At 40.8% G+C, this 26,800-nt stretch overlaps 1 protein-coding gene across 1 annotated transcript; it reads right to left on the reverse strand.

Annotated features, from left to right (window-relative positions):
- Nucleotides 1–633: 633 nt before the first annotated feature.
- Nucleotides 634–18,870, reverse strand: GPNMB (glycoprotein nmb). Its single transcript, XM_069860286.1, has 11 exons — nucleotides 18,647–18,870; nucleotides 13,692–13,841; nucleotides 12,824–12,967; nucleotides 11,330–11,509; nucleotides 10,349–10,507; nucleotides 9,583–9,891; nucleotides 8,253–8,375; nucleotides 7,431–7,533; nucleotides 6,314–6,519; nucleotides 3,778–3,865; nucleotides 634–3,062 (listed from the first exon to the last, which is right to left on the reverse strand). The coding sequence occupies exons 1-11, from the start codon at nucleotides 18,714–18,716 to the stop codon at nucleotides 2,909–2,911; spliced, it is 1,686 nt and encodes a 561-aa protein (XP_069716387.1). The 5' UTR covers nucleotides 18,717–18,870; the 3' UTR covers nucleotides 634–2,908.
- Between the last annotated feature and the right edge of the window lie 7,930 nt (nucleotides 18,871–26,800).

The following is a 26,800-nucleotide window of genomic DNA, read 5'->3' on the forward strand; positions in this document are numbered from 1 at the left end:
CATTGGCGCAGCCTCGCCTTCCCTTAGCCGGCGCCAATACAAGCCCCGCCCCTCCGGGGAGTCCCGCCTCACAGGGAACCTCCAGCGGGGGGAGGGAGGGGGCTGGAGACCGCCCTGTACTGCGGGGGAACCCGAAGGGAGCGTCCCTGTGCGAGCTTCCACCCTCGTTCACAGGCTGTGATTTTATCTGAAAAAGCTGTGGCTGGTGTCAAATGAATACTTTTACCTCAGGAAAGTGTATTTTGCGTTAGTGTGGTTCCTGCGTAGCGCTAATGGCGGTGGCCTGGCTGCGTGTTGTTGTGGTGTGGAGGGTGTTGTCAAGGCTTATCAATACTTTGACCTAAGAAAGTTCAAATATTTGTGTTCACTGGGGTCAAATGTTGCCTTCCACCCCCTCCCCTGGGGGTGTTGGCCTTTACACTGACCATAAATTAAAAGAATTACTCTTCAGACTGTTTTTCTCTGTTCAGACTGTTGAGGGAATGGCCTCGAGCTCTGCCAGGGGAGCTTCAGGCTGGACATTAGGAAAAAAATTTTCACAGAAAGGGTCATTCTATGATTTATCATTAATGGGGCAACTCATCGAGTTGCTTATCTGGCAGTATCTCTTTTTGAGACAAAGGAAACGTGCTCTTCAAAGTCATTAGATAGTTTATTCGTCAATGCAGCAGTTAGATTCCATTGTATAAAAGGAAAGATGTATGGAATAGAAATTACAGCTGAAAAGGTAAAATCACAGAAAAAAATCTATATTCTGACATGATATTTAATGGAAGATAGTGCAAGCTATTCTGTACGCTTAGGTTAAAGGATAAAAAAGTTCTTAAAGTATGCCTGAAAGCTGTTTTCTATGTAAAAGCTGTCTCTGAGCTCCTAACATGCCGTGTTTTGCTGAAACAGGATACTTTCTGCGTAAAGTCTAGGTCAATGGTAGCTTGCGTCATCGCTGATCCTAAGCATTATAGCTGTGATAGACCTTTTTTTCTCGTGCTGCATTACGTGTTATCTTAAGCTTTTTGACTTAAGCTGCCTCAAGCCAGAGCAACAAATATGAATTACAGTTTTTTTTCTGTCAGCACTCTCAGAGAGGACATACATAACGTTCAGGTGGTAATTTTTGCAGGAAATGTATTTTCTGTATAAATCCATGCATAGTTTTAGGTGCCCTGTTATGGTTAGATAGCAGGATGTTAAATATAAGGAAGATGGAGCAGTGACAAATATGGTGCTTTTAATAATATGACTGAAGTGGCCACAAAATAATTAAAAGAATTGGACAACGTGGAAGCAAAAGAAGACAAGAAGCTGTTGAGTTTTGTAACTAAAGAACTCATCTCCCAGGTATGTCACAATCTGCATTTTTTTATATCCTCAAGTGATATAACGATGTCCATGCACACTGGGGATGTGGTAGTGAAGATTACATTTAGCTTGTGAGTGATAAGCATTTGACAGACCTGCTAAGAAACCGGGAAAATGTGTTTATGCTTGTATTTTGCACCAGGAACTGTGAACTATATGTATCTGAGATGTTTGGAGACATGGTAAATAAGCTAGCTATAGAGATTTTCAAAGAACTCGGTGCTTGGAAATAGGTTGCATAAAGCCATTTTCCCAGCCCCTGTCTGAAAGTTCATTTTTATTATAAACTTCAATATTAGTAGAAAATAATACAGAAAATGAACCATTTAAAGCGTTTTTGGTCAGTTTTCTTGCAGAAGTTTACATTAGGCTGTATCATGCAAAACTAGAAACTGGAGCATAGTGTTTTATTTAGATTGGGGGTTTTGTTTATTGATTAAGTGGTCAAAAACAGAGGGATGGAGAAGCAAGCCCAAATTACTGCATCTTTTACTTCAGGAGAGAGCGGAGTGGAAAGAAGGGAAAAAGGGAGCCAAATGCTACAGCCCTCATTCTGCTGACCTTTGTCCATGGAGCACTTATCTACCCTCTGGGGAGCAGTGGTGCCACTCTAGTGTCTCAAGACCAGGAGAAACAAAGGAGACAAAGACAGCATCAGCAATTGTATCTGAGGATTTTACATGAGGCTCAGAGTAGAAGTTTTAACCGGAGAGCCAAGCAGATGGACCTCATCAGTCTTGTTGCTTGGGTGTCTGTGGTCTGGTGTACAATGAGACTCGTGCACTGCTAGCCATGTCCAGCACGAAACTAAATGGGACCAACCCTGTTTTATGGCCACGAGGCCAACTGGTGCTTAATGTTGCACCCGTGCTATTGAACACAACAAAACAGGGTGGCTGCTGCCAGGCTCCCGGTGGGGAGCAGGCTCCGGTGGTTCCCAGATTGTGGGGTTTGCTTGGTGGGGAGCTAGCTGGCCTGGGGCTGGACTGTGCTAGGACCTCCTGAGCAGTGTAACAGTGTCAGCAGTTCCGTCCCGATGCCTGGGAATAGGCCATGGCACGTTTCATTCCACAGATATAACATGTGCCTGCCCCCTGTGTTTTCCTTTCTAGCGAAGGCATGAATCCTGCTAAGGCAGTGAGCAGTTATACTGGACTATCTGTTTATAATGACTTAGTATTTACAAATTAGTTAAAAAAAAATTAAAAAAAATAAACCTTTCCCCCCTCTCCAGTTTATGGATTTGATTAGTTTTAGAGGTAAGTAACCTATAAGTAAGAAAACAGGTAATGTGGAGGGGGGTTAGTTATTCATAAGAGTGTATCCTAGATCGCAAGCAAGGACAGCAAGCGCTCAAAACTATGTCATTGTTTCCTATGAAGGACTGTTTTAATACTTCTAATTGCACCAAGCCCCGCAAAGTTATCATCCCATCTTTACGTACTTTCAGCTTACCCCCTGTTTTTTATAACAAGAAAACCCAATGAAAGTACAGTTCAGATAAGAGTTCTATATGTAATCTAAAGGTCAGCGTTAGGCTACAGGTTTAAACGATGCCTGGTTTGCTTTTCAGCAGAGGGTTTCTCTCAGTGCTACTGTGGAAGAAAATAGCTTTGAAATTGCTGAGGTAAGCAGCTAGTCCCTCCTGGTTCTCCGCTTGTCCTGTGCTTCTCTCAATAGGCTTGTATTGCTTGTATCTCCTGCAAGGAAAGGGCACGGTTAGTTGCTGACAAAGGTTCAGTGTGTAAGAGAGTTAATCGTGTGTTCACAACATTCATTCTCCCATTCAATCCCACCTAATGGTTGATTCTCACCACTGACTGCGAAGGGTGAGCATGTGCTCGACTTGTGGGTCTTGGTGCAGTCTTAAAGCTTCATGACAAACATCCAAGCTCATAATGCAGTGACAAGTGCTTCTATTAACTGCTTTCCTGCATGCCCAGCACCTTTTCCCCTATAGAATGTCTAAGTTATTTAATGAAGAATTTTGATGATTAATGCTTGATCTGTCAGTCATTCATAAACATTTCTTGTGAGAGCTTTAGAGCTATAAATGTCTCTTTGTTAGGTTTTACTACATATATAAATCACATAATACAATTTAAGTTTACTCACTACTTACATGCAGGCCTTCTAGTATTGCTATTTGTGATTTAGTATTATTATTTGTGATTATGAGCACAGAGTGTAATTTTCTATGAAAGTATATAACATTTTCATATTTTCCAATGGTTTTGTGGCTTAAGCCAGTAATCCCATTTTCTTGAATATTTGCCAGAATATTAGTGAACAACAATAAAAAAGAAACAAAAAAATAGATGCCATGCGAATTTAAGTGGTTTGATTTTGTTAATTTAAACCAGTATTTTTGACAGTTCTATCAACTGTTTTTAATACTAGAAGCTAGCAACTTACTTGTAAAGGACAAAAGCCCCAATGGTGGCAAACACTGCCAACAAACCAAGGAAGATAAAGACACCTTCTGTTGTTCCTGATGATGATCCTAGGATTCGAAAAGACATTTGATTAAAAGTTAGCCTTGTTTTTTCAGTGAGATAGGTTTTCTATAGAAAATGTCATTTTTGCTTGATAGCTGAACAATTAATTTACACTTACTATTTCTAGTATGCTAAGCATCGGAGGTGAGCAACTTTGGCAGGAGGTGGTGCTTTCACATCCTAATCAGTATAATTCTCAGTTCCACCAGAGTGTAAGTTGGGCTTTGCCAGTTTTCTCCTATGAGCCATGCTCCTGAGACACACGGCTGCCCTTCCAGCATGGAAGGGAACAGAGGGTCTTACTGGCAGCCCACAAGGTGAGGCTAATTTGCTCCTTGCCAACTGCTGTGCTAGGGGAACCTTTGCACTGAAAGTATGAAAGATGCAGCGTCTTTATAAGCTTCAGTGTTAGAATCAGCTTCAGCTTTCTCTTTGGGACGGTGGCCAAGGAAAGGGGATAAAAAGGAGTTTCTTAAGTAATGTTGTTTGTTGCATTCCCGTAAGCTAAGATGGTGGAGTGTGGCTGAGAGCTTGCTGGACTTAAGTTTGTTTGCTTTATCCAAGAGCTGAAGGCTCTGCTTATTTAACATGCTCATTCTGGGAAATTAAGTTTGGGCTCTGTCTGTCACCGACTGACATGTACTCCTAGTTCCATCATATCTGATTGGAAGAAGCCAAATCATTGCAAGTATTCTTTTTAAAAAATTGTTAAATATCTTGATTTTCCAGTCCACAGGCTATACCTTTATTGAGTTTACTGACACTGAGACACATTCTTCGTCTTCATATTAACAATAGTGTTTATACAATGAAATCACCTAGAGGTGCGTGTTGGCTTACCTTTCCAGTTATTAATTTAAATTTGCTGTCTATAAAAATAGAGATGGCATATCAGGGTTTACCATTTACTTGGTACACGAGCCTCATGTATTTATCAGTTTGTAGATACAATTGTTTTTGAGGCTTTACTCATTCCTGGTTTACACAATATTTTTGCTGAGACTTTAAAGATTTACCTTATTTTAGGTAGTTCCTTGGACTAGTTTGGTAAGTGACACATACTGATAGGGTGGGTTTCAATCACAGGTCTGCAGCCCACCTGACAGCAGTTTAAAGAAGTTACGAGTGGGTGTTTTGTGCGATGCCTACATAACCCCGGCACGGTCCTGGCAAATTTCAAAGGCCAGATGTTCAGGCACCAAATACCCAGGAAACAAATTGTGGGATTTTCAGAAATTAATAAATACTCACATTCTCTCAAAATGAGTGGAAAATTGTGGCACGTGAGAAGTGTGAGCATAGTTTAGATGGGCTCCTCTAGAAGGTGCCTCAGAGTAGCAGCCTCTCTTAGATCCTGATTCCCCTTTGGTTATAATGGAAGCCCCAAAGCACAACTTAGCTTTGCCCTCTAAAGGAAATCTAGGGAGACCAGCCTTGTTGGGCTAAAGTTAACCTCTGTGAATACAGTTTTGAAAACTCCTACTGCATGCTTATTTTCATCTTTAGGAACTGCAGTGCACTTACAGGTCAGACATTGTGCCTTAATCATCATGAACTAATTTAGTTATAGCTAAACTTATACCTTGAGTAAATAAAATCTGCCGAACTGTGGCAAGTGACCCACAAAAGGTTAGTTTCTTGGCTGATAGTAATTAAAGACTTCAGAAAAGTCAGTAGAAATGTTGTAGTGGGAGGTCAGAAGGGCAGTGGAGTGGGAGCAGAGAGAAAGCCTTATCATTTGGGCTTGTGACTAAGACTGTGTTTAATAATCTGGGAGAAAATACATCACATAAAATATGTATGTAATGAAAACAGAGTGGACAGATAACTTGCTGATATTGGTGTGAACCTAGGAGTTAAAGGGGTGAACATTTCATGGTGTAAAATCACCACCCTGAGCAGATTCTCTAGTCAATGGATGTTTCACAGATCTTTCCAGAACCTGATTCATCTTGTCCTCATGGAGAAACAGAAACCTGGTCAAGATCAATGGGCTACAAAGAGGGCCCAGGGCAGCCTGCTGAGCTGCAGGTTTTGATTCTGTCTCAAGTGAGCTCAATTCCTCTCCGTTTCTCCTATTTCTCCATGTGTGGAGCAGGCTGGCGGTCATGTCCCCCATCTGCTTTTCTGCCCAACAGAGTTATTATGTGGAAAAATACATTACGGTTTAAGAACTGTTCATATTCTCTGATACTGAAGGGTTTGTATAATTACTGTATTTATCAGATCATAAACATGAATCCAACCAAGTGCTAGCTTCTAAAATTCCCATGGGGGAAGAATTATCTCTTTGCCTTTGCATGAACTCTCACACAAGCTGGTGCAGTCTCAGCTGAGGCCCCTAGGCATAGTAAAAATCCCATATAAATTCCTGTGCTCTTCTCTCCTGCAGGGAAATGACCACAGGGAGAAACTGTTGACGGATGACCTGCATCTGCTTTGTGTGGACTCACCTCCATTAACCGAAATCAGTGCGCTGGCAAGGGCTTGACTTGCGTCATCCCCCAAGGTGATGTTTATACAGTATGTTCCAGGTTCCTCAAAAGCTCTTCTGATGGTGAGTAGGCATTCATCAGTGATGACGACGGGGTCACATACCATACTCTTGGACACTTGGCATGTGGGATCAGAAACTACTGTGCAGACATCTGTGGGGAGACTTAGGATGGGAAGAGAGAACACATTTTATTTGTGGACTCCTGTTAACCCACTTCATAGACACATTGCACTGATGCCCCAGCTTTATCCTGGCACCTGTTTACTGAAATCAATGGTACTATAGTGATTTAAGAGTGTTTTATTTTATATGTGTATATATATATAAAAAAATATAATGCATACCTGTACATTTTATTTATATTTACACAGGGATTTTATATAAAATGGATATGTATGATCTATAAAATTAACTGCTTGTTTTACATACCATTTAACATTTTATGGTGATCACAGAATTACCTGCCTCAGATCAGCGTGTGAAGTCCATTGCCTTTAATGCACATCATTAAGAATGCAGGTTCTTTTATGTAGTATCACGTGCCAAAAAAGTAAACGCTAACTTAAGAGAGGTTATTTGTTTTCCAGTTGCATTACCAAATCTATTCTTGTACTTCTTAGTCCTCTCAACTCTAATCCCCGCCTAGGAGCTAGGAATATCATTGCAATGTTTTCCTATCCAAGAAAGTGCTTGGACACACCTTTTTATTCCAAGTGTCAAAAAATCATGGCCAAAAAGAAAGGGTTTCCTTCCAATTTCAGTAGACTGCTTCCCATTTTACAGGAAGTGCTGAAGCCTTGTCTTGGCCAGGAAAATATAGACTTGTTTCTCCCCACTATGTAGTTCTCTTATTTTTACTGACACTTGACATTTGTTCTGAATCCTCAGAGCCTGGCAGTAACCTCTGCTGACATAATTTATAAATGAGGTTTCCATTATCTTTAGTTCCAGTCAAGAAACAGAAGCACTGTAGTTCTCAACTTTTGTTCATGCAGCTGTCTAGGTGCAGACAGCGTTCCAGCACTTAATTATTTTTATAGAGGGAAGATTGACAGTTTCATTCACATACTCACCTCCCTTGGCAAGTAACAACAAAGTCAACCAGTGAGTTTTCAGCTTGACTTTCTGTGTTCTGAATGCTCGTCATCTGAATAATATTTACCTCAAGGATTCCCTCTGGAGAGGAAACAGATGTCAGCAGTAGGACACATGACAAGCCCTCAAGTCTGTGTGTACAGAACCTCAAGTGTTTGGCTGATGCTCAGTTCTGGTCTAGTTTTCCATAATTTCCTCCCTCCATTAGCACTCCTCTTAAAGGGTTTGAAAGCTGAGAATATTTCCAGTGCTTTCCCCGTGAGGCTGCTCCTTTCTCTTCTGCTTTATTTTTCCATTATTATTATTTACTTTTTTTTTTTTCCACTAAATTATTTCCCCATCCCACTCCCCATGACTTCTGTGCGTACCAAGGTCAATTTAACCTTATGTGACACCACCCCTGCCTCCCTGAGCCAGTATGTTTCAGGTAGGGCAGGTTCAGAAGCTGATGTTGTAGGAAGTATTGATGCGTTGCACATCCCCACCAGCCATTTTCCAGCTCAAATGCCTGGAAACACCATGTGTAGCAGAAGGGCAGCCATCAGCAGGCATCCAGAACAAGGTCCAGGCTCATAACCTCTGCTGCCAGGTCCCGGCATAGTGCATAAAGAAACTTAAGTCATCTAGTTAGCTGCCTATACGTTAATCTTTAAAAAATGCCAGCTAGGGCTAAGAGAAGGATCTCACTGAGAGTCTCACGTATTTGCTAAAAGGAAGCCTAAATAGATGTTATCTCTACTACGCGTTGTTGTAGATTATTAGCCCCATTTCTCTGTTCACGTGTTGACCCATATCCTTACCTACAACAGAGATAGCAGTTCTATAGTAACCATATCTGTAAATATGGCAACCTCCATCAGGATTATCTTCCATTGACTCAACAGCAGTAGAAGAGTCTGAATCAGAAGATGCTCCGGACGTTACTGTTGAGGTGAGGGAGAAAGAACAGATATGCAGATTTAGAACAAGTTCTGCTTAGAGGTACTCTGAACACGGCCATATATTTCAACTGCTTCATTACTTAGGTCATTGGTGGCTCTGGTTTGCAGCTCTGTGTGTATCTGTACGGGATCACGGTGAAAGCCTTAAAGAAAACACACATGCCCAGTTGTAGAACCTTGGAGTGGCCTGGGTAGCTTCATCCTAAATGCCACCTTGCTAGTTACCCATCTTGGTGAAATAGAAGTAAGATTGCAAGGTTTGATATAATTAAACACTTCTTTAAAATTCCCAAATTGATTATAGAAGGAATCCAAAGGCTAATAAAAGCTTTAAAATATTCTTTTTAAAGGCAAGTATTTTCCCAGTGCTCTACATTACAGCTGGTGGAAAAAGGAAGAGGGGAAGTAGTGAAATTTATGTCTTTCCTTTCGGTTTTCATTCTCTCTCAATGTTTTGGTAAAAGCACATATTAAAATTCTGAAATTTGAAAAATATAGCCACATTTACGGTTTAATAGTAGTAGTGTTATAACTACACAGGCTGAAACTGCAGGCCTTTGCTAACCTTAAAACCCTCTGAGATGATAAACCAATACTGAACATAATGAAAGTTATTATGAAATACAATAGTGCATAAATATTGAGTGGAAAAGCCATTCTGGGTTAATGTCATGTGGAAATCCCATATTTTGGAATATGATTTTTTTTCTAGTTAAATCCAATCTCATTTAATTTTGGGTGGAAGTTAATACAAACCAGAAAGTAACGGGCTGTAAGAGTGTTCTGAAATACCTCTTTCTCACTTAAAATTTACATCTTACCTCAGAAGATGACCCTGAATAGGCAAGGCTAAAACCACTTGACCTGCCATAGATGGTAGAAGGTATGAAAACACATTTATTTGTACTGCATGTCCACTTATAGACCTCTGTATACTGTCACTACGGTGGCAGAACTGGATGTGGAATATATTGTGTTAAGTGGTGCCTGTGATAGAATGGAAGAGTTTATGCTTCTTGATTCTCTGTCTAAACCAGTTTGTAGAGGGTTTGCAGAACCTTTTCAGCTCTTTCATTGGTAGCAGTAAAACTTCTAAAGATACAAACTTTAAATATTAGACTTTAAAGTTTTAGCGTAGCTCCTAATATCACTATTAATAATATCACTATTAATATTGATAAACTCCTACCTGCAGCAGTGGGCAGTGGTACAGTGGGTGTTACTGGACTGCAAGGTACAGGTATAATGGCTTGGACAGTTAAATTCAGAGTGAAGTTTCCTTGTAGAGTATAGGTATGAGGTGTAGTGGAACTGCTGACTACAAATAAGCCACTTCCATCTCCAAAGTTCCACTTGTAGGAGATGGCAGAATTATTAAGATAGTAGCTGGGGTCGTGGATCTTCACGTCAAATTGAATTGGTGAGTCTTTGATAAAAATGGAGTCTGAGATGTTGCGGTCATGCTTTTGGAACAGACTCACAAATATTGGAATTTTGTCTGGAGGGAAAAAAAAAACGTAAATAAATAAATCATACGTATACCGGGCTGCAAACCACAAATACCTTCAAAGGCTCTGAACAGCAACAGTCAGAATGTGAGACATTAATACCTTCAACGTGGATTTCTAATTTAATTTGACTTTCTGATCTGAGTGCTGAATGCTAGTAGGGAGCAGTTACTCAGAAAAGTATAGGAACAAATGAGGAATCCCAGGCATCCATGGAAGACTGCATTTCCTCTCATAAATAATTTTTCATTAGAAAGTAGAAGTGTCACAGCCATGCTAGACACAAAGGTAAATTATACTACTCAAAGTGATTCCACATTCATATTAGAAACCTTTCTCAGGCTGATGTCATCTTTTTGTGTCAAATGTTTCTTGTGCTGAATTCTTTTAACACCTAAACAACAAATTCACCCAATGTTTTATTATAAATTATTCCAGCACACTCACCTGTCACAACGTAAGTGGCACTTGCTCTTGCTATTGGCACGTATGTTGAGTGCCCTCTCCTGTAAATGGATACTGCCATCACGTGTTGGCCAAGAGTGATATTTGCTGTGTTGACCGAAAACGTCGCTGAGGATCGTCCAATGGTTTGGTGGTACTGACCTGAAATAGAACATGAATTTACAGTGTGTGAATTTTCTAAATCTGGATTGTCTAAATCAAAATGAATAGTTTAGAATTGTCTTTCAGTTATCTGGCAGGTGGTTTTGGAGGACTGGATACTTTTACAGTGTATTTACTCCCTTTATTTCTGTGTTTTTAGGAAGATGTCAGAAAGATGTCCCAGATTTCACTCGTCTAAGTAAAGGCATTTGCCAAGGGATCTACATCTTTCCAAAGCAAATACATTAAGTTATTATCTAGTGGATCGTGTTACCCCTCAGACATTTTAAGTGATCTTGTGCTTTTCTGCTTTCAATGTAGCAAGAAGATATAGTACTTCTTGCTTCATACCCTAGAGCCCTTTGTTTGCTTGTCTGTGTAACAGCTGATGGAGGTAGTAGGTAGTATCACTTTTATGAAAAATTTTGAACGTTATTATTATAACTCATGCTGACACTGATTATAATACTGATTTAGCTAAGCTAACTTAGGATACTAAGATTTAGTATGTCACCAATGTCAGGAATAGTCTAAGAGTTGTGTACTGAAGAGGTGGAAACACTGAAAATCAGCATCCCTGACCAGATCGGTACCACACAGTCAGTGTCAGTTTTCACCTTCTCTCCAGAGGCAAGAAGTGCTGCACTGTTACACTGATTGGAAGATGTACAGCACTATAGTCTCTCTTAAATTTAAGAAGCTGAGGTGGCAGCAAGCATGAAATCCTTTTTAAGGAATTTTTAATAAAACATAGTTGACAATTGAGTTAGTGTACGGAGTGAATGGCCTCAGCCAAACCAAAGAATGTGTTGCCATACTAACCAAAGGTGTGAAACACATAGACAAAGTTCCTTCCTCTCCATCCAGGATAATGAGGGAAAGGTCTCCCATCTGGGAATACGTTATGGCTGTGGTTACTTGTGCAGTTTTCCCAGCCACAGTTGTCGATCCATTCAGTCCAGTTGTAGACATAGACCTGCTGATCCTCAGGGGCTGGAGGATCTAAGTGTAGAAAGAAGATATGTCTTAGGTCAACTGAGAATGTGCAGCAAGTCAGGAAACAGGAGGCAAATGCCCCAGGTTACATCAGCTGTTGCTTTTAAACAACAGGTTAAGTGAGGTATTTTTAGACTTACATTTGCTTTTTTCTAAGATTGTGCTTCATTTGGTTTTTCGTGTAAATACCAAATTGTTCTAACTTGGCATTGTTTTATTTAGAAATAAAAAAAAAATTACTGTCTCATGGGTCAGACAATATTTAAAATTGCTTGCCTAAAACTTGCTGTCACCTACACAGGGCGCTACTGTTTCACGAGAGTTAGTGGGGCTGCCTGGATATTTGCCAAGCAGAATCTAAAATTTTAAGTAGAAGTGGCAGCTGTGGAAGCCCTATGAGGAAGTGACTTTGTTTTGTAAGACAGGTTTTCTAAGGCACCTTTAAATAACTTAGAAATGAATTTCAGTTCCTTTCTGAACAATAAAAAGACAATCTCTCTCCCCAAACAGCACAGCAGATAGTAAGCAGAGACTGGATATCAGCAGTTAGCAGAACATTAGACAGTCAAAAAGTAGAACTCAGCCTGACAAAAAATTTGCTGATATGCCTTGAAATGAAAATTACTTTGATCAGTAAAAAAATTTGTTGGACATTTATGAATTCAGAGAAAGAAAGGTACAACAGCCTGTTTTGGTTTAGATCCAGCAGCTTCAAACATTGGAATTATGATAGCTTTTTTCCTCCAGGTAACAGTAAACAGGATGAAAAAAGATGATTCTCTGATGAAAAGATTTCTTGATTTTTAAATTATTGAGTTTCTTGTTTGTTTTTAACTCTTAAATTGTGGGAAGATGAGATTTACTCTTTCTTGAGAGTTTTTCAAGAGGCAGATGACAGCGACTTCGACAATTCCTAACTGAAAAAAAAAAATCTCAATTTTATGAACTGTCAGCTTTATAACTTTGGAAGAAAACAGTGTGACTGTGCAACCTTGTGACTGAGCAACCTCGTGATTAAGCTGAAAAGCAGTAACAGTTTTGTTAGGAAGCCAGATTAACGTCATGGTTTTGGAGCGGCAGTTTTATATTGAGGGCCCATCTTAAATTACCTGGTCATTATATGTAGCGGGTGCAGAACAGTAAAAATACCTCAGTGATGATCTGAGGAAAGAAACTAGTGTGGCACAGGTTACATACGAGTGTAGTTACCGATTAAAAGTGTTCATAGGATGCGCTTTTGGTGTTTTCAAAAGGTCATGACGTGTTCACACCAGCACCATAGTCAGGCGTGTATAGGGCAGGGAAATTGCTGTTACGTACCGTGGGTACAGTTTCTCTCATATATTATGTTGCCATCATTATCTTCTTTCTGGCACTTGGGAAAATGGAGAGTCACAACAAAGGTCACGTTGGATCCTACCAGTGCTGGGCTATCAGTGTCCAGTTTGGCTGTTACCCTTCCACCTGTAGAAAAGAAAATTGGTCTTCACTGCAGTAAAGGATGCATCAGAGCAGCAGCTACCTTCAGCTGTGTTCTGTTTGCACTAGAAATGCTTTATGGAGTCCTCTGTTTCCAAGGAGTTTTGTGCTCCTAAGTCACTTATACTCCATCAAAACCCCAACTTAGAACAATCAGAGGAACTCCTTGTATCCCCCCCACATCACTTACTGGTCTGTCATTCATTTCCTTCTTGGAGCTAAGGACATGTTTGGTTTTTTACCCTTGAGGGTCAATATATTCCAAAGGTGAATGTTTTTGTTTGTTCCCAGGAATCAGCCTTTAGACCTCAGCTTAGACCAGATGATAATAAATAGGGTCTTCACCAAAGCTGTCAAATTGAAACCCACAATGCCCTACTGAGGTAGTAGTTGAAGTTACCTGCCCTGTAGGGGCATCTTTCAAATAACAGATTGTCCTAGAGGATTGTCCTATTTGCCATCGATACTTCTTGATAAGTATTAACGCCTGAGACTGAGTCATGGGAAAGCATTTACTGAACTCACTGTTCTGCTCCCTCAGACAAAGTACTGAGAATGGTATGAAAGCAAATCATCCCTATTTTGCTTTTCTTTGCAGCAATAGTAGATATTTCACCTGTGAAAAACCACTACAGCAGCTGCACTTTTAGGTGAGGTGGGGTTTCTGGCCAATTTTCTCATTGTCTTTGAATTATATATATGCAGTTACCTTTCCAGCTGTCCTTCCATCTGGGATCTCCTTCTTCCCAGATAGGATAAAGATCTTCGTTCCAGTTATTTTGATCACTAGACCAGCCTTGTAGCTTCTTGTAGGAAGTGACAGGAGAAGTTCTTCCATAGCTCAGCACATCTTGAAACCCTAGAGAGAAAAATGAACATGCAATATAATAGCATCTTCCTTACCGCCCTATGAAATATGACCATATTCTTGTACTGATTAGAAAACTCTTCACCAGTAGAAAGTTATGGAATTTTATCTTCACAGCTTTAAACACTTAAGTCAACTATAACCAATATAAAACAATTCCACCACTGACAGATGGGGATTTTTCTACTTGCACTATTGCAAGCTTTTCTGAGAGAGAATAATATATTTTACAGCATTTTGACCATAGCAGAGTAATTGTTTGTATGAATGGACATCATAACCCTGCAACAGTCAGACTAGTTGCAGAGAGGTTGCTTGATTGCTGACTGCATTGTGCTTGCCTGGTAACGAATCTCTGAGTAAAAGACTAGCAGGGTAAATTCATTCTGTGTGGGAGTTGTGGTCTACTGAAAGTTACGCCAGGAATTAATTGTGACCCACTGAAGCTTCTTTTGGTGAGCTGGCTGGTGGTTTGGGTGGAAGGGATGGAACCAATTGTAACAGAAGCTGGTATTTCCAGAAAAGGAAATTTAGAGCTGAATAGTAAATTCAATGTGTTTGCAATATAACAACAAAAACATATTAGCTTCATGCCTATTACTTTAAAATGGCTCAGATACTAAATGATTTTAATAACCTCTTTCTCATACTACTACAGATTATAGGCTCAAACTTTTCCCAGGCCTTCTAGGATCCTTCTTTCTGGCGCAAAGTACACATAATGTAAAGTGAAGTAAATATACAAGTAACCTGTAGGAACATGTCAACCACTGTAGGTTGCCATAAAAATATCTTCATAAGTAGGCTCATAGGCAGAGTTCCATTAAAGCCTGGGGGTTTTAAACAACTCTGTCATGTTAATCACGTAACTGCTGGGTGTGTCACAACATCAAGGGAGTTAGGATTTCTTTTGCTTTTTGTGGCTTTTTTTTAAAGGTAGCTAATGCCGAATGCTTTTGAGATTTATACCCAAGCATAACAAAGAGCTGGATGATTTTAAGGACAATGTAGAGACCTGTGTGCTGTAACGTAACTGGCTGTGCTGGAATTCCTCCAGGTTTTGGAAAAGGCGCAGAGCAGGTGTAGCCAGCCTAAGCATGGTCTTTACAGGCATGTGACCAGGCATTTTACTGCAGGTGAGAACTGGAGAAACAGCACCAATGAAGAGGCAGGAGCTGCTTTCTCTTGATGTTTTGTTGCCTAGTGACACTGCTGGTGAGCAAGAGGGACATCCCATGTCCAGCCCCATATCAATGGTCACTCTGAACTGATGCTGGTAGTTCTTCTCCCCAGTCTCTTCAGTGCTGAGGACTGAAAGATTTCAGGAAAAGAACAGGTTCTGCACGCAGAGGCATATTCTCTCATGTTCTTTTGCTCTACAGGAACTCCCCACAGCCTCACATAAATCAATTCAATCAAGTCTTCTCTGTAGATTGAATGCATTTTAATGTGAGCAAGGCATAATATCATGACTGGTATTTACTTAATGGACTGTATCACAGGCTGTATTTTTTTCTGTCGTGGTCAGAAGAAGAGCTGAGTAATGTTGTCCTCCAGAAACTTTTTACAGGAAAGAAACAGATTAGCAACCATAAAGGTATTTCACAAAGGCTTATCAAGTTCAATTACATTTTATATCATTAAATTAATGTTTTGAAAGTTATTTGAAAGTAAGTGGCTAGCAAGTTTTCCTAATCTCATTTTCCCATTCTCTTTGATTTTATCTAAATTTATTTAATGAATAAAAATGTTTTGATTTTGTCAGATCAAAACATTTCAATCATTTTTTTTTTCTCAAATGCTCAATCAATCAGAAAGAGCTGGAGCACTTTGAGTTTTATAAATGCTTTAGTTTTGATTTTTCAGTAACAGTCCTTGAATTCAGAAGTAATTTTCCTGTCCAGTATTGGTAATAACTGTGGTCACTGCATCTAAATCACAAGCTCTTTAGGCGTTTCTGTGCCTCCCTGATGTTCTTTGTTTATTTCCATCGAATATAAAAAATTTCACAAGCTTCAAGACAAGACAAAGACATTTTTCCATATGAGCAAAGACTCCAGTACTACTTTCTATAACATGTGGAACAGAAAGCTTTCACATAGTTGTTCTTTAAGAATGAAAAAAACTCTAGAGCAGATGTTGGTCACAACCAAAATTAGTGCTATTCAGTTCAAAATCGACAGAGTAATATTACACTCCAAGGAAATGATTACTGTAATAGTCTTGGTGAGACAGTCATAGGAGAAAAAGTCTTATGCTCTGATTGACTTTCTTCTTTCTTATTCTGCTTTTCATTTTGGTGAAAAATGTAGCAAAGACAAGAAGTTCAGCATTTCCTGTGATAGTGTGTTAGCCACGAAAGATAGGATGAAAGATGATGTTAGAACGACAGCAATAAAAAGATGACCCAGCTAAAGCAGATGAAAGTGTATTAGAAATAAAAAGGCTGATGTTACGGCCAAGCTCAGAAGACCAACAACAATATAAACTCTCCAAAGATACATATGGAAACATAATAAAGCAGGATGAAAAAAAAAAAGAATCTGCAAAACCATAAATAGTACTAATGAATTTTCTTTTCAAATATGAAAGTAGTGGAAAGCTTGCCAGAAAGTCTGGAGGGACAAAAGATGGTGTGGGTACAGAAGAAGTATTTAGGGAAGATAAAGGGATAGCACAGAAGTCAATATTTTAGTTTCCATTTTCATTTACAAAGGAGGAGCATAAAAGGTTTCTGGGCTAGATTTTTTTCTTTATGATGATTGAGAATCTCTCTCAAAATGAAGTGTTGCCACAAAAAAAAAAAAGTAATTGTAGAACAAATCAACAAAATGAAGAAACTGTCTAGATAGAGTGGCTCAAAAAGTATGGAAGTTATGAAAGAGGGAAATAAATGAGCTATTAGCCACAGCATGTACCATCTTGCTTAAAACTGCTTCCGTGGCTGAGAAACAAATGTTGGCAAACATGGTGACAGTTTTTAAAAATACTTCCAGGGAGGATTTAGAGGATTACAAAAAGTTAGAGGCTCAGATTGGACAAGCTGGTAGAAAGAGCAGTGAAGAATAGAATTAGCAGATACAGTGGATTAATATGATATGCCGTAAAAGAAGTGCATTCCTCTCAGATATATTTGAGTTTCGCTGAGGGAGCCAGAGAGCATGGGAACAAGGCTGACCTGCTTGTTACAGTCTGCTTGAGTTCCAGACGGCGTTTGATGAGGTCCCTCACTAAAGGCACATAAAGGAGCTACACTATTGTGGGATAAGAATGAAGGATTTCACATGAATAAATAATTGGTTATTATATATGAAAAAAATATGTAGGGATAAGTGCCCAGTTTTCTCAGTTGTTGGAATAATTTAAAGCGTTCACAGTATGGAAAACAGGTGAAGAGTGAGGCGCTCTAATCTGCTGAAGACACTGTCTTAAAGTAGTAGAGGGGAGGACTGTATGAGAGTCAATGACTCAAGAATAAAACTATATAGAATTCAGTACAGGTAAATGCAACTTAACTTACAGAACAAGGGGCTCTAAGCTAGCTATCACTGCTCAGAAACGAGATCTTTACAGTTTTGAATGCAGTGCTCATTAGTAGTTGAAAAACTAGGAAAAGGCTAGAAGACAGACAGTGAAGATGAAAATGTCACTATAGCATTGTATAATTCCAGGTTTATTCATGACTTGAATACTGTACGCTGCTCTATTCTCTGCAGCTCAAGCAGGGTGTAAGAGAACTGAAAAATAAGGAGAAAGGTGGTGGGGATTCTACAAAGGGGGTCGAATCATTTCCATCTGAGGAACAGCTAAACAGAGCCTGGAGAGGAAAGTACAAAAGTTAAGGACAAATGAAACCAGCTGGTTACAGGTTCTAAGCTCATAATAGATATTTCTTTGTGTAAAGCACAGTGAAGTTGTAAAATTTCTTACTGGCAGGATGTTGTGTGTGCCAAAAATTTACACAGGTTGCAATCAAAGCCCAAGTGCACAAACTGATGGAACAAAAGCCCAGTGAAACCTGCTAAATATAATGACTTTGCATCTGATGGAGGCAGCTATGGTGCTGTAAATCATTAGAGGCTGGGAGTGTCCCTAGTAGATACCAATATGCACTGGCCCAGTTCTACATACATTACTGTTTCCCATTGGAGAAATGCACAAGAGTAGATGGATGCTCAGCTAGACAGCAGCCATTAAGGTCTTCAGTATCTTTCTTGTAGATTCTGGAATTTGAGCCGAAAATTCCATTTCTGGGTTCCCAGCCCTCAGCTCAGTGAGTCGACCTAAGACTTGAGCCAAACTGTCAGCCTGGAAAGCAGCAGAGGAGCAGCCCAGTGCCTGCCCACCACAGTCTGAGGATCTAATTCCTTGACTGGGCTCCCTGAGGCTGGGGATCCACAGGTCTGGGTGTCCCAGTGGGGAGCTGCACCTCTGACCTGGCTTCTCCCAGCCACAGCTCAGCTGAGCAAACTGGGAGAAGTCCATTCTGCGTTTTGAGCCATGCTTGAGCTGAGGAAACATTGTTAGAAATTGGATTAATTGAGCCAAGGCATACTCCGGTCAGCTCCGGAAAGTGCAGGAATTAGAAAACTGAGCAGCTCTCAGCACAACACTTCAGCTCAGGTGACTCCTGTACCCAAAGCCAGGCAACCCTGAGGTGGAGCTAGCTGTTGCCTGCTGGTTCCCAAGCACAGCTCCAGTAACAGCTGCACTGGAGCAACTGTTTTTACTGCTGTGGCTCAGGATGTTGAGCCCGAGGAGGCAGGGAGAGAGGATGGGGTGAAGGAAGCACTCACGTGTGGCAGCAGCACACAGCACCACTTCAGCCAGGAGCAGGAATCCGAGGTGGCGGTGAACACCGCTCATGGTGCAGGAGGCTCTGTGTCTGCTCAGCGCGCACAGAGGAGCAGAGGGTGCCCAGCGCCTGCACACGGTAACTCCTCCGGTCCCCACTGAGAAGTGAGAATGAAGTTTCTCCGCTGCTTTGCTCTCCGATTAAATGAAGGGCCCCAGGACTCATCATGTGATGGAATTAAGCAGAGATGCATGATTTTGTCTTCAGCTTCTTTCGGCTCATGTGCTTATGACTCACTCCTTTTGCTTGCAGCATTCCCTGGGATTTCTGAGAGACCTGTTTGGAGCCACACCATTTACCTCGCAGGCTTTTTTATACTAGTTTTGCACCATGATCAATTATTGCATTTAATTTGTTTTTAAATTAAGAATGTTTATTTCCAGAAATCCCAATTAACTCTTGCCCCAGCCTGATTTACAAGTGTTACTGCAACAGCTCACTGCATTTGATGGACCCATCACTACTAGAGCATTTGTTTCTCCCCACATGCTGGGCAACAGCTGTAAACTAAGTGGAGTCTGGCCAATTCTAACACATCGCTGGTCTTGGCTCCCAACCAGAGTTTATTCTTAAGGAAAACGTTATTTAAGCATAGAGTTGGTGCCTGTGTGCACCATTCAGCCACAGTTGCACCATATGAATGCCCAGGGTTAGAATTAGGCCAGTCAGTATCTGGCTCACGATATACCATGACCATGACAATGTGCTTCACTATATATACTTCATGGTGTGCAGAGTTAAAGGAAAAAAGACTTTACCACTCAACCTAATAACGAGGTGTAATCGATGGCTCCAGAGGAGAAGGGTAATATGGGCAGATTGGCAAACGCTGTACTTAGTGGTTCAAATTCACATTCAACGTGTTTTCACCAGCGCAGCTGTTCCTCGGCAGGCAGTGCAGCAGCTTAATTGCAACCCCAGTGGCCTCATGAAGTTTCTCGATTTTGTTTGCAGCAAAGAGCAAGCTTTGGTGAGATGAGATGGTATAGAAGCAAGTATGGTTCTCAAGACAGGAGTTCAGTAGTGGTTTCAGTGATCCCAAAGTATAACACTAGCAAGTCTGTAAGTCCAAGGCCCTGTCAACAGAATGGAGACTGCCCAGTGTGAGGAGATTTTACAACTGTGAGTACTTACTGGTTTTATTTTTTATTATTTTTCTTAGTTTCTTCAATTTTTCTAGCATTGTCTTTTAGCTGTAAGTTATTGCCACTACTCAGACCTCCCGAGCCAGTATTTCTGTAGGTAACACAGGCTCTCATGTCCAGTCCTAAGCATCTTGCATATGGAGCATCCGTGCTTCAGAGTCCTCCTGGCTGGAGCCAGCCCTCTCTTCTACTTCCAGCCAAGGAAAAGGGCGAAGGCAATAGCCTTAGGGATATCGGGCTTGTTTAAACTAAGCTCTCATTATCTTGCAGAAAGGAGAGGGAGCGTAAATCAAAGTCAAAGCTGTGACTGACTATGCAAAAAAATCATATGACTGTAGCGTCCTCATGTGATTGTTGCTTTTTTGTTGTTATTAAATCAACTACGTTCCCAGTTGAAATGCCAGGTTTGGAAGCCACTCACCATTAGTTTTTAAACCATGTGGCTTGTTAACTTTAATTGCACTCCTTTGTTTCCAGGTTATTGATCCTAGAAGTGAAAACTGACCTTCAAACACTGTGTTTCAGCACCCGGTGCCTGATCCAAAGCCTGTTCTGGAGAAAGGAGGTTTGAACACTCTTTCTCAACAGGGTTTTGAGAACCTCCAAAGGAAAACTGCTCACAACAAATGCCCGGTAATTAAAAACAAAACTTTATCAGCCTAAAAACAATGAAGTTGGTTAGGACAGAGTTTTTTTGCCATGTTATTTGATACATGAAAATGTTACATAAATGTTGAGTGACATTCTCAATAAAGGCCAGCTGGTGGAAATTATTAAACACGTTGTAAATAGACTTCAGGGGCAGTAAGGATCAGGCCTGTGGTTAGTGGAGCCCAAACCCACCAGGGCTGGGATAATGACTAAAAGGTGGCTGTGCTGTGATGCTCCGGTCCTTTGCATTCTCCCTCCTAAGTTCTTGGGGCTTAGATTATACTTTCCCAGAGGGCTGGCATAGAAAATGTTTGGATATGCTCATGCTGTGGCTGCAGCCGACAGCGTTAGCAAGAAATGAGGAGAGGAGAAAGCTGTATAGAAAGAAAAAAAGAGCTAGGAGGGACAGAGATTTAAAAGGAGAGAAGAATAAAAAAGCCAAGGAAAACTAGGAGAAGTGAAGACTGAAGGGACTATTTGAAAACTGAGCTGACTTCTCCAAGTATCCCAACCATAGTTGACTATGTCAAAATGAGTCCATCTGAAACACTGAAGAGTTACTTGAAACTGGTTGATCATCACCACATCTTAAATTAAATATATAGATTTTACTTTACTATTCTTGGTCTCTAAGAAACAGCTTCACAGTTAAAACAACTGAACTGAATCGTGCAGTTGTAAACGTGAAAAGATTTAAAATGTATCCTAAATATTCCCCTAGCAAAGAGACAAGCATTCAGAGAAATTTAGGGCTTAATCTGACAAAGAAGTGGGTGGGTATGAAGTGCTTGGTACTTCACAGCTTTAGCGCCTCAGTTATTAAAACTCATTGAGGAGATAGACATCTCTGCTACCTGAAGGCCTGTCAGGTGGCTGGGTGTGAACACATCATGTGTACCTGCATGTCTAGACTCTGACAGAGCTGGCAAGCTCACGCCGCTATCACACCACCATCGCCACAACATGAGTACAGGAACTGTTAATCACTGCTCATGGGAACTAGAGGAAAAAAAAAAAGAAAGGATTTGTAGAATAAACTTGGCTTTTGGCCCAGTCAGCAAAGGAAAAGGAGATGATCTTGTTTTAGCAACCAGGTACTCTTAGGTAAATGCTGTCTGCTGCTCCCACTGGCCTCTGAGGGGAATTCTGCTTAAAGCTGGACAAATTCTCTTTCTGGAAAGAAATCATCTGTGTCTCGCTTCCATGGGGCAGTGGCTGTCAGCTGACTGAACCCAACATGTAAACAAAGCTAGGTTAGCAATCTGCAGTCTTTCTTGTTATACAGGGGGATAAGAGCTCTACCAAAGCTCCTGATCAGTTTATTGCACCATTCAGCTCAGTTTATCCCTGAAAAACGAATTAACAATTCCAAACTGGCTTTTAATAATTCCAGCACCTTCGGTTTTTGCTTTTGTGGTAGCTAAAGCTACTCATTCTTCTACTTTTTATGGGATGGTATTTCCTTACAGTCATACTTTTCTCCAAATTCCTGTGTTGGGGCTGAGGTTTTCCAAACTTGGCACTTGACCAACGCATATAATACTGGAGGGTTTTTTTCTGATAAAAGTAATTTTTGGCCTGATTTCCCCTTCTTAGGGGTGTCTTTGTTGGTCTCTCTCTCTGAATGCTGAAGTCACTGCTCAGTTGCAGCCATGCGTGTGATGGAGTGCCCCAAAACGCCTCATGAAAGCAGCTTGAGGGGAAGGAAAGGAAACCCAAGAAATCATCTGCAGCACTTTAAAATCAGTGAATCCATTCATGAGCTCAGCCGTGAGATGCAGACCCACAAAGCACCTCAGTCGCCTCATCCCCCATGGGTAGAGTTGACCTCCCTTTTTTCCATGGGAGCTCTCATTAATTTGTGCAGATGGCAGCAGCTGAAAATGAAGCACAGTAACAGACACCAGCCCTCCAGATGACACCATGCATCTTTTTTTTAAAAGTGTGTAAACAAATCAAGTCTATTCAATGGGTTTGGGGTTTTTTAACTATGGTATCAATGCAAGGAGGAGGTGTCACTATCTTGGTAGTGCCAGTGCTCTGCTGCTACAGCCCCATGTCCTCTAAAAAGCCTCTGTAAGCTTCTCACTTGCTCTGTGTGCACCTCAGCTGACCCACTTCCAGTTTTAAAGCTGCCACAGATCTTTTACGGTCTGGACCTTGGTTTCACTGTACTCCTTTTCTCATACTAATTTAATGAACTGTCTTTACATGGTTTGTGTTCACAATGATTCATCAAGGCACATTTGTCTTCCAATCAGGAGAGCAGATAATTGCTGTGAAAATCCAGGATTATGACTGTGTGCGACCTGTATTTTACGTGATATAATGAAATCTCTCCAGGCTTCCTTGTTACTCAGAGAGGTTCTAAAAGACAGGTTCTGTATCATTCAGCTCAAGAGAGAGCAACCGAATTACTGCTGAAAAGTTCTGTTCTCTCTAAAGATATCCTTTCATATTTTGGCTAGGGAAAAGAGAAAAAAATCTTCAAAACAAGTAATCCAGGAACAATCAAACCAAAACCCAGCCAAAAAGGTGACATATCAAAGAGAATATACTTAACAAGAACTCTGTAGTTGTTTCAGTGGGAGGACATTGAAGGAGAAGTAGTTCCACAGTCAAAGTCTGCTCCTTTTAAAGCTTTTCTGAGAAACAATATAAACTGAATGTACTCAGTTGTCCCTTATTCCCTGTATATTCTGTGTTTCACTTATTATGGGCTGGGGATAAGAGTTCAGCACAGAAGCACAGTTGTTTTATGGTCCAGTGAAATTGCTTTGAATGCTCAAGAAATAACCTCAGCACTTCCCTGAAATAAGAGTCAGAATAAATTAAAATACTGGCAGCTGGACTTTAGCATATCGTACTCTTTAATGTGTTAACAGCAAGAATATGGGCAAAGTTCTGCAATTTTTGGACTGTGTTCCCACTGATTCATGGCATTAATTCAGACAGTAACCTCTTCCTTAGAGTCTGGACCCTCCAGTGAATATACAGGCAAAGGATAGGAGAGAAAAAAGTTGAATATATTATATAGCAACCACCTTTCTATCTGGAAACCCAGTTCAGATAGTAGCACTTATGGCACGAAAGGAAGACAAACGGAGCAAGTGGAGCTTCTGTCCTTCTAGTGATGATGTGTTGCTGTCACCCTAGGACATAAATCCACCTGGATCCTGCTTACGTGTCTGACAACATTGGGGAAGACTTGTTTGGGGGCCTGGAGGGGAATAGAAGGAAAAAGGGCATATGGGTATTTTGGGGGGGTTTTATTGTGGTTTTTTTTTCAAGTTTATCTGCTGTCACTTGCACAGAGTGGTCACAGCTTGCTGGAACTGTGGGTTAACCAGTGAAGCCCAGGAGGAGCAGTTGTGCTGTAACTTTTCTGTTCTGACATGCAGGCAGGTATCACCCCATCGACTCGTTTCCAGCTGCTGGAGGGTGGCAGGATCAGGCCCTAATGTTGCAATATGGCACTGGCAGGGAGGAAGGGAGGAAATCCAGGCTGGTAACGCAGCTGTGCGGCCCCAAGACCAGCACGGGTCACTGTCCAAGCCCTTGGACACGTGGCTGCAGGGGCTCCTGCTTGCAAAAGCTTTAAGAGGAACTGCTGGTTTTCTGGCACTGGGAGAAAAGTATATTTAATGCCCTGTTTCCAAATGCATTACATAATAATCTTCAGCAGTTCTGATCGCATGTGGGCCGGAAAATGCATCATTACATATATTAAATATATAGGAGTTAGTCTTCTGAGTTTGTCCTTCATTTATATTCTCTGTGAGAAGAGCAGTAAATTTGCACTGATTCTGTTTTAAATATGCATTGGAATATAGATATTTTATTTCATTTTTCTTTGCCAGTACTGGAAAATCTAACATGACTTTATTGTGTTATTGTATAAGATCCAAAAAATTGATTTAATACAGCAGCCTACTTGCAATCCCTGGCTTAAGTGAAATACAAAGGGTAAAATCTCTCTGTCTAGCATGTATAATGCACTGATCACCAGAGATATGAGCTCTGCGTGGGAAATACTATATGACATGATAAAAATAATCACAGAAAATGTATGTGCATCATGTGACAGAAAAAATCTGGTTCTTGTATCTGTAGTTTTAGATTATCTCTCCCAAAAGAGCAAAATAGCTCAACAAATCTTCCCTCTGCTATGCTGCTTAATTGCAGGGTGTTGCTTGGAGCTCTACTGTACGCCCGTGGTCTACAAGGAGGGAAAAGCTCTTCTGTGCCTAACACAAGGGGTTGAACAGTTGCAAAAAATAATTCAGATCTAATGTAAGATAGTTGCAGTTCTTCTCAGTAAAGGGCGCTACATCTAATGTAAGTATCTGATATCAAAGTGTAAAAAAAGGGAATAGTCTTGAAGAAAAGAAAATAAAGAAACGAGAAGCATAAAAGGAGGAAAATGGATTGTAAATTCAGACCTCTATAAATTTACATTGATTTTTCATGGCGCAGTTATGATGAGTGGTGAAGGCAAAAAATTATGTTTTTATGAAATAAGAACAAAATGATAAAATGAAAATAGAGATCATTTTGTCTTTTAGTTATCAGTTGTTTGCTACATTTCAGAGTACCTAGTTCTTCTATTATCACACAATAAGAAAGAACTTTTGGTAAGAAAAACACGTTATCAAATCACTTTATACAACGAGAAATAAAAACATAAGAAAAATCAGCATTTGCTGAGACATAGACACCAAAGAGACGTTCTTCACTGAGCAGTTCAACTTCTGTGGATGTTCTCATAACAAATAAAAACTACCTCAATTACTAATACATTTCTATGTATTAGAGTCAGAGCTTCTTTACCATGTCATAGTGGGGGTGTTCAAGGCCAGGTTGGATGGAGCCTTGGGCAGCCTGAGCTAGTGGGATGTGTGTCTGCCCATGACAGGGGGTTTGGAACTGGATAATCTTTAAGGTCCCTTCCAACCCAAAATATTCTATGATTCTGTGGTGTCCATTGTCTAGGATGGAATTGAAAAGCCTCAAGCTGGGAGAAAACTTGATGAAGCTGCTTACCTGTTTTGACAGCTGAAGTACTGGATTTCACCCAGATGCACATTCAAGTTCTCCTTCTGTGCCCCTATATTTTTACTTGGCACATACAAATGTTTACATTTTTAAGCAGAAATAGTCTGCTGAGTAGTAAAACTCGGCTGGAGGTCACTAATCGGTGAAAATGAGCAAATGAGCCTCACAGTGATGCCGTTAGGTGCCACGGTGTTGCCACTTGGCAGTGGGTGACAAGAGCAGACAGCATTGCTGAGGCACTGGGTCACCAGGCTGGAGCACTGGCAGCAGGAGCCACTTTTCAGATCAGTATTTTGCATGCGTATGGTTTTCAGCAATACCTCAGCATAAATCCAGCTCTGGGGTGCTGATAGATGTTTTTAACTGTAAGGCGTCTTGAAATTGCCTTGTTAAACCACATCTGAACCATCACAACAGTGAGACCAGTTTGCTTTATTTTTTTGCTTGTGTCTTAACACTTAGCACAAAAGTGGCTTATGATATTTATCTCCCTATCTGACTAAAGCAAGATAAAAGTCTGCGTAGTAAATGCACAGGGCAACGTGACTGAGGGGAGAAGACAGAGGCATTTTTCAGAAAGAAAATGTTAAATAAATCGCTGCTGTCTGGGGTTGCCTTGCAGAGAGTCTGTAAGATGGGGTTCATCATCATCTTCCTCATGTCAGCTGTGCAAACAGAGAGAGGGAAAGCACGATGCGGTGGGGTGTTCAGAACATCTTCTGCAACTGGGAAAAAGATGCATGATTATGAAGAGGAATCGGCTGCTGCTCTTCTCTTTGGGTAAATAATTAACTTTGCTTCCTACAAGTAAGGGAGGACAATCAAGAGAAGAGGGAGGGTTAGTAGTATTTCAAGCAAAATGGGAGCTACAAACATAACTAAGTTAATCATAGAATCATAGAATAATTTGGCTTGGACGGGACCTTAAAGATCTTCCAGTTCCAACCCCCTGGCCATGGGCAGGGACACCTCCCACTAGCTCAGGCTGCCCAAGGCCCCATCCAACCTGGCCTTGAACACCTCCAGGCATGGGGCAGCCACAGCTTCCCTGGGCAACCTGGGCCAGGGCCTCATCACTCTCATAGTGAAGAAATTCCTCCTTATGTCTACTCTAAATCTGCCCCTCTCCAGTTTATACCCATTGCCCCTCGTCCTCTCACTACAAGCCTTTGTAAATATTCCCACCCCCCAGCTTTCTTGTAGCCCCTTTCAGGCACTGGAAGGTCACTATAAGATCTCCTCAG

This window comes from Phaenicophaeus curvirostris, chromosome 6 (assembly GCF_032191515.1).
Source record: "Phaenicophaeus curvirostris isolate KB17595 chromosome 6, BPBGC_Pcur_1.0, whole genome shotgun sequence".
NCBI classification, from domain to species: Eukaryota; Metazoa; Chordata; class Aves; order Cuculiformes; family Cuculidae; genus Phaenicophaeus; species Phaenicophaeus curvirostris.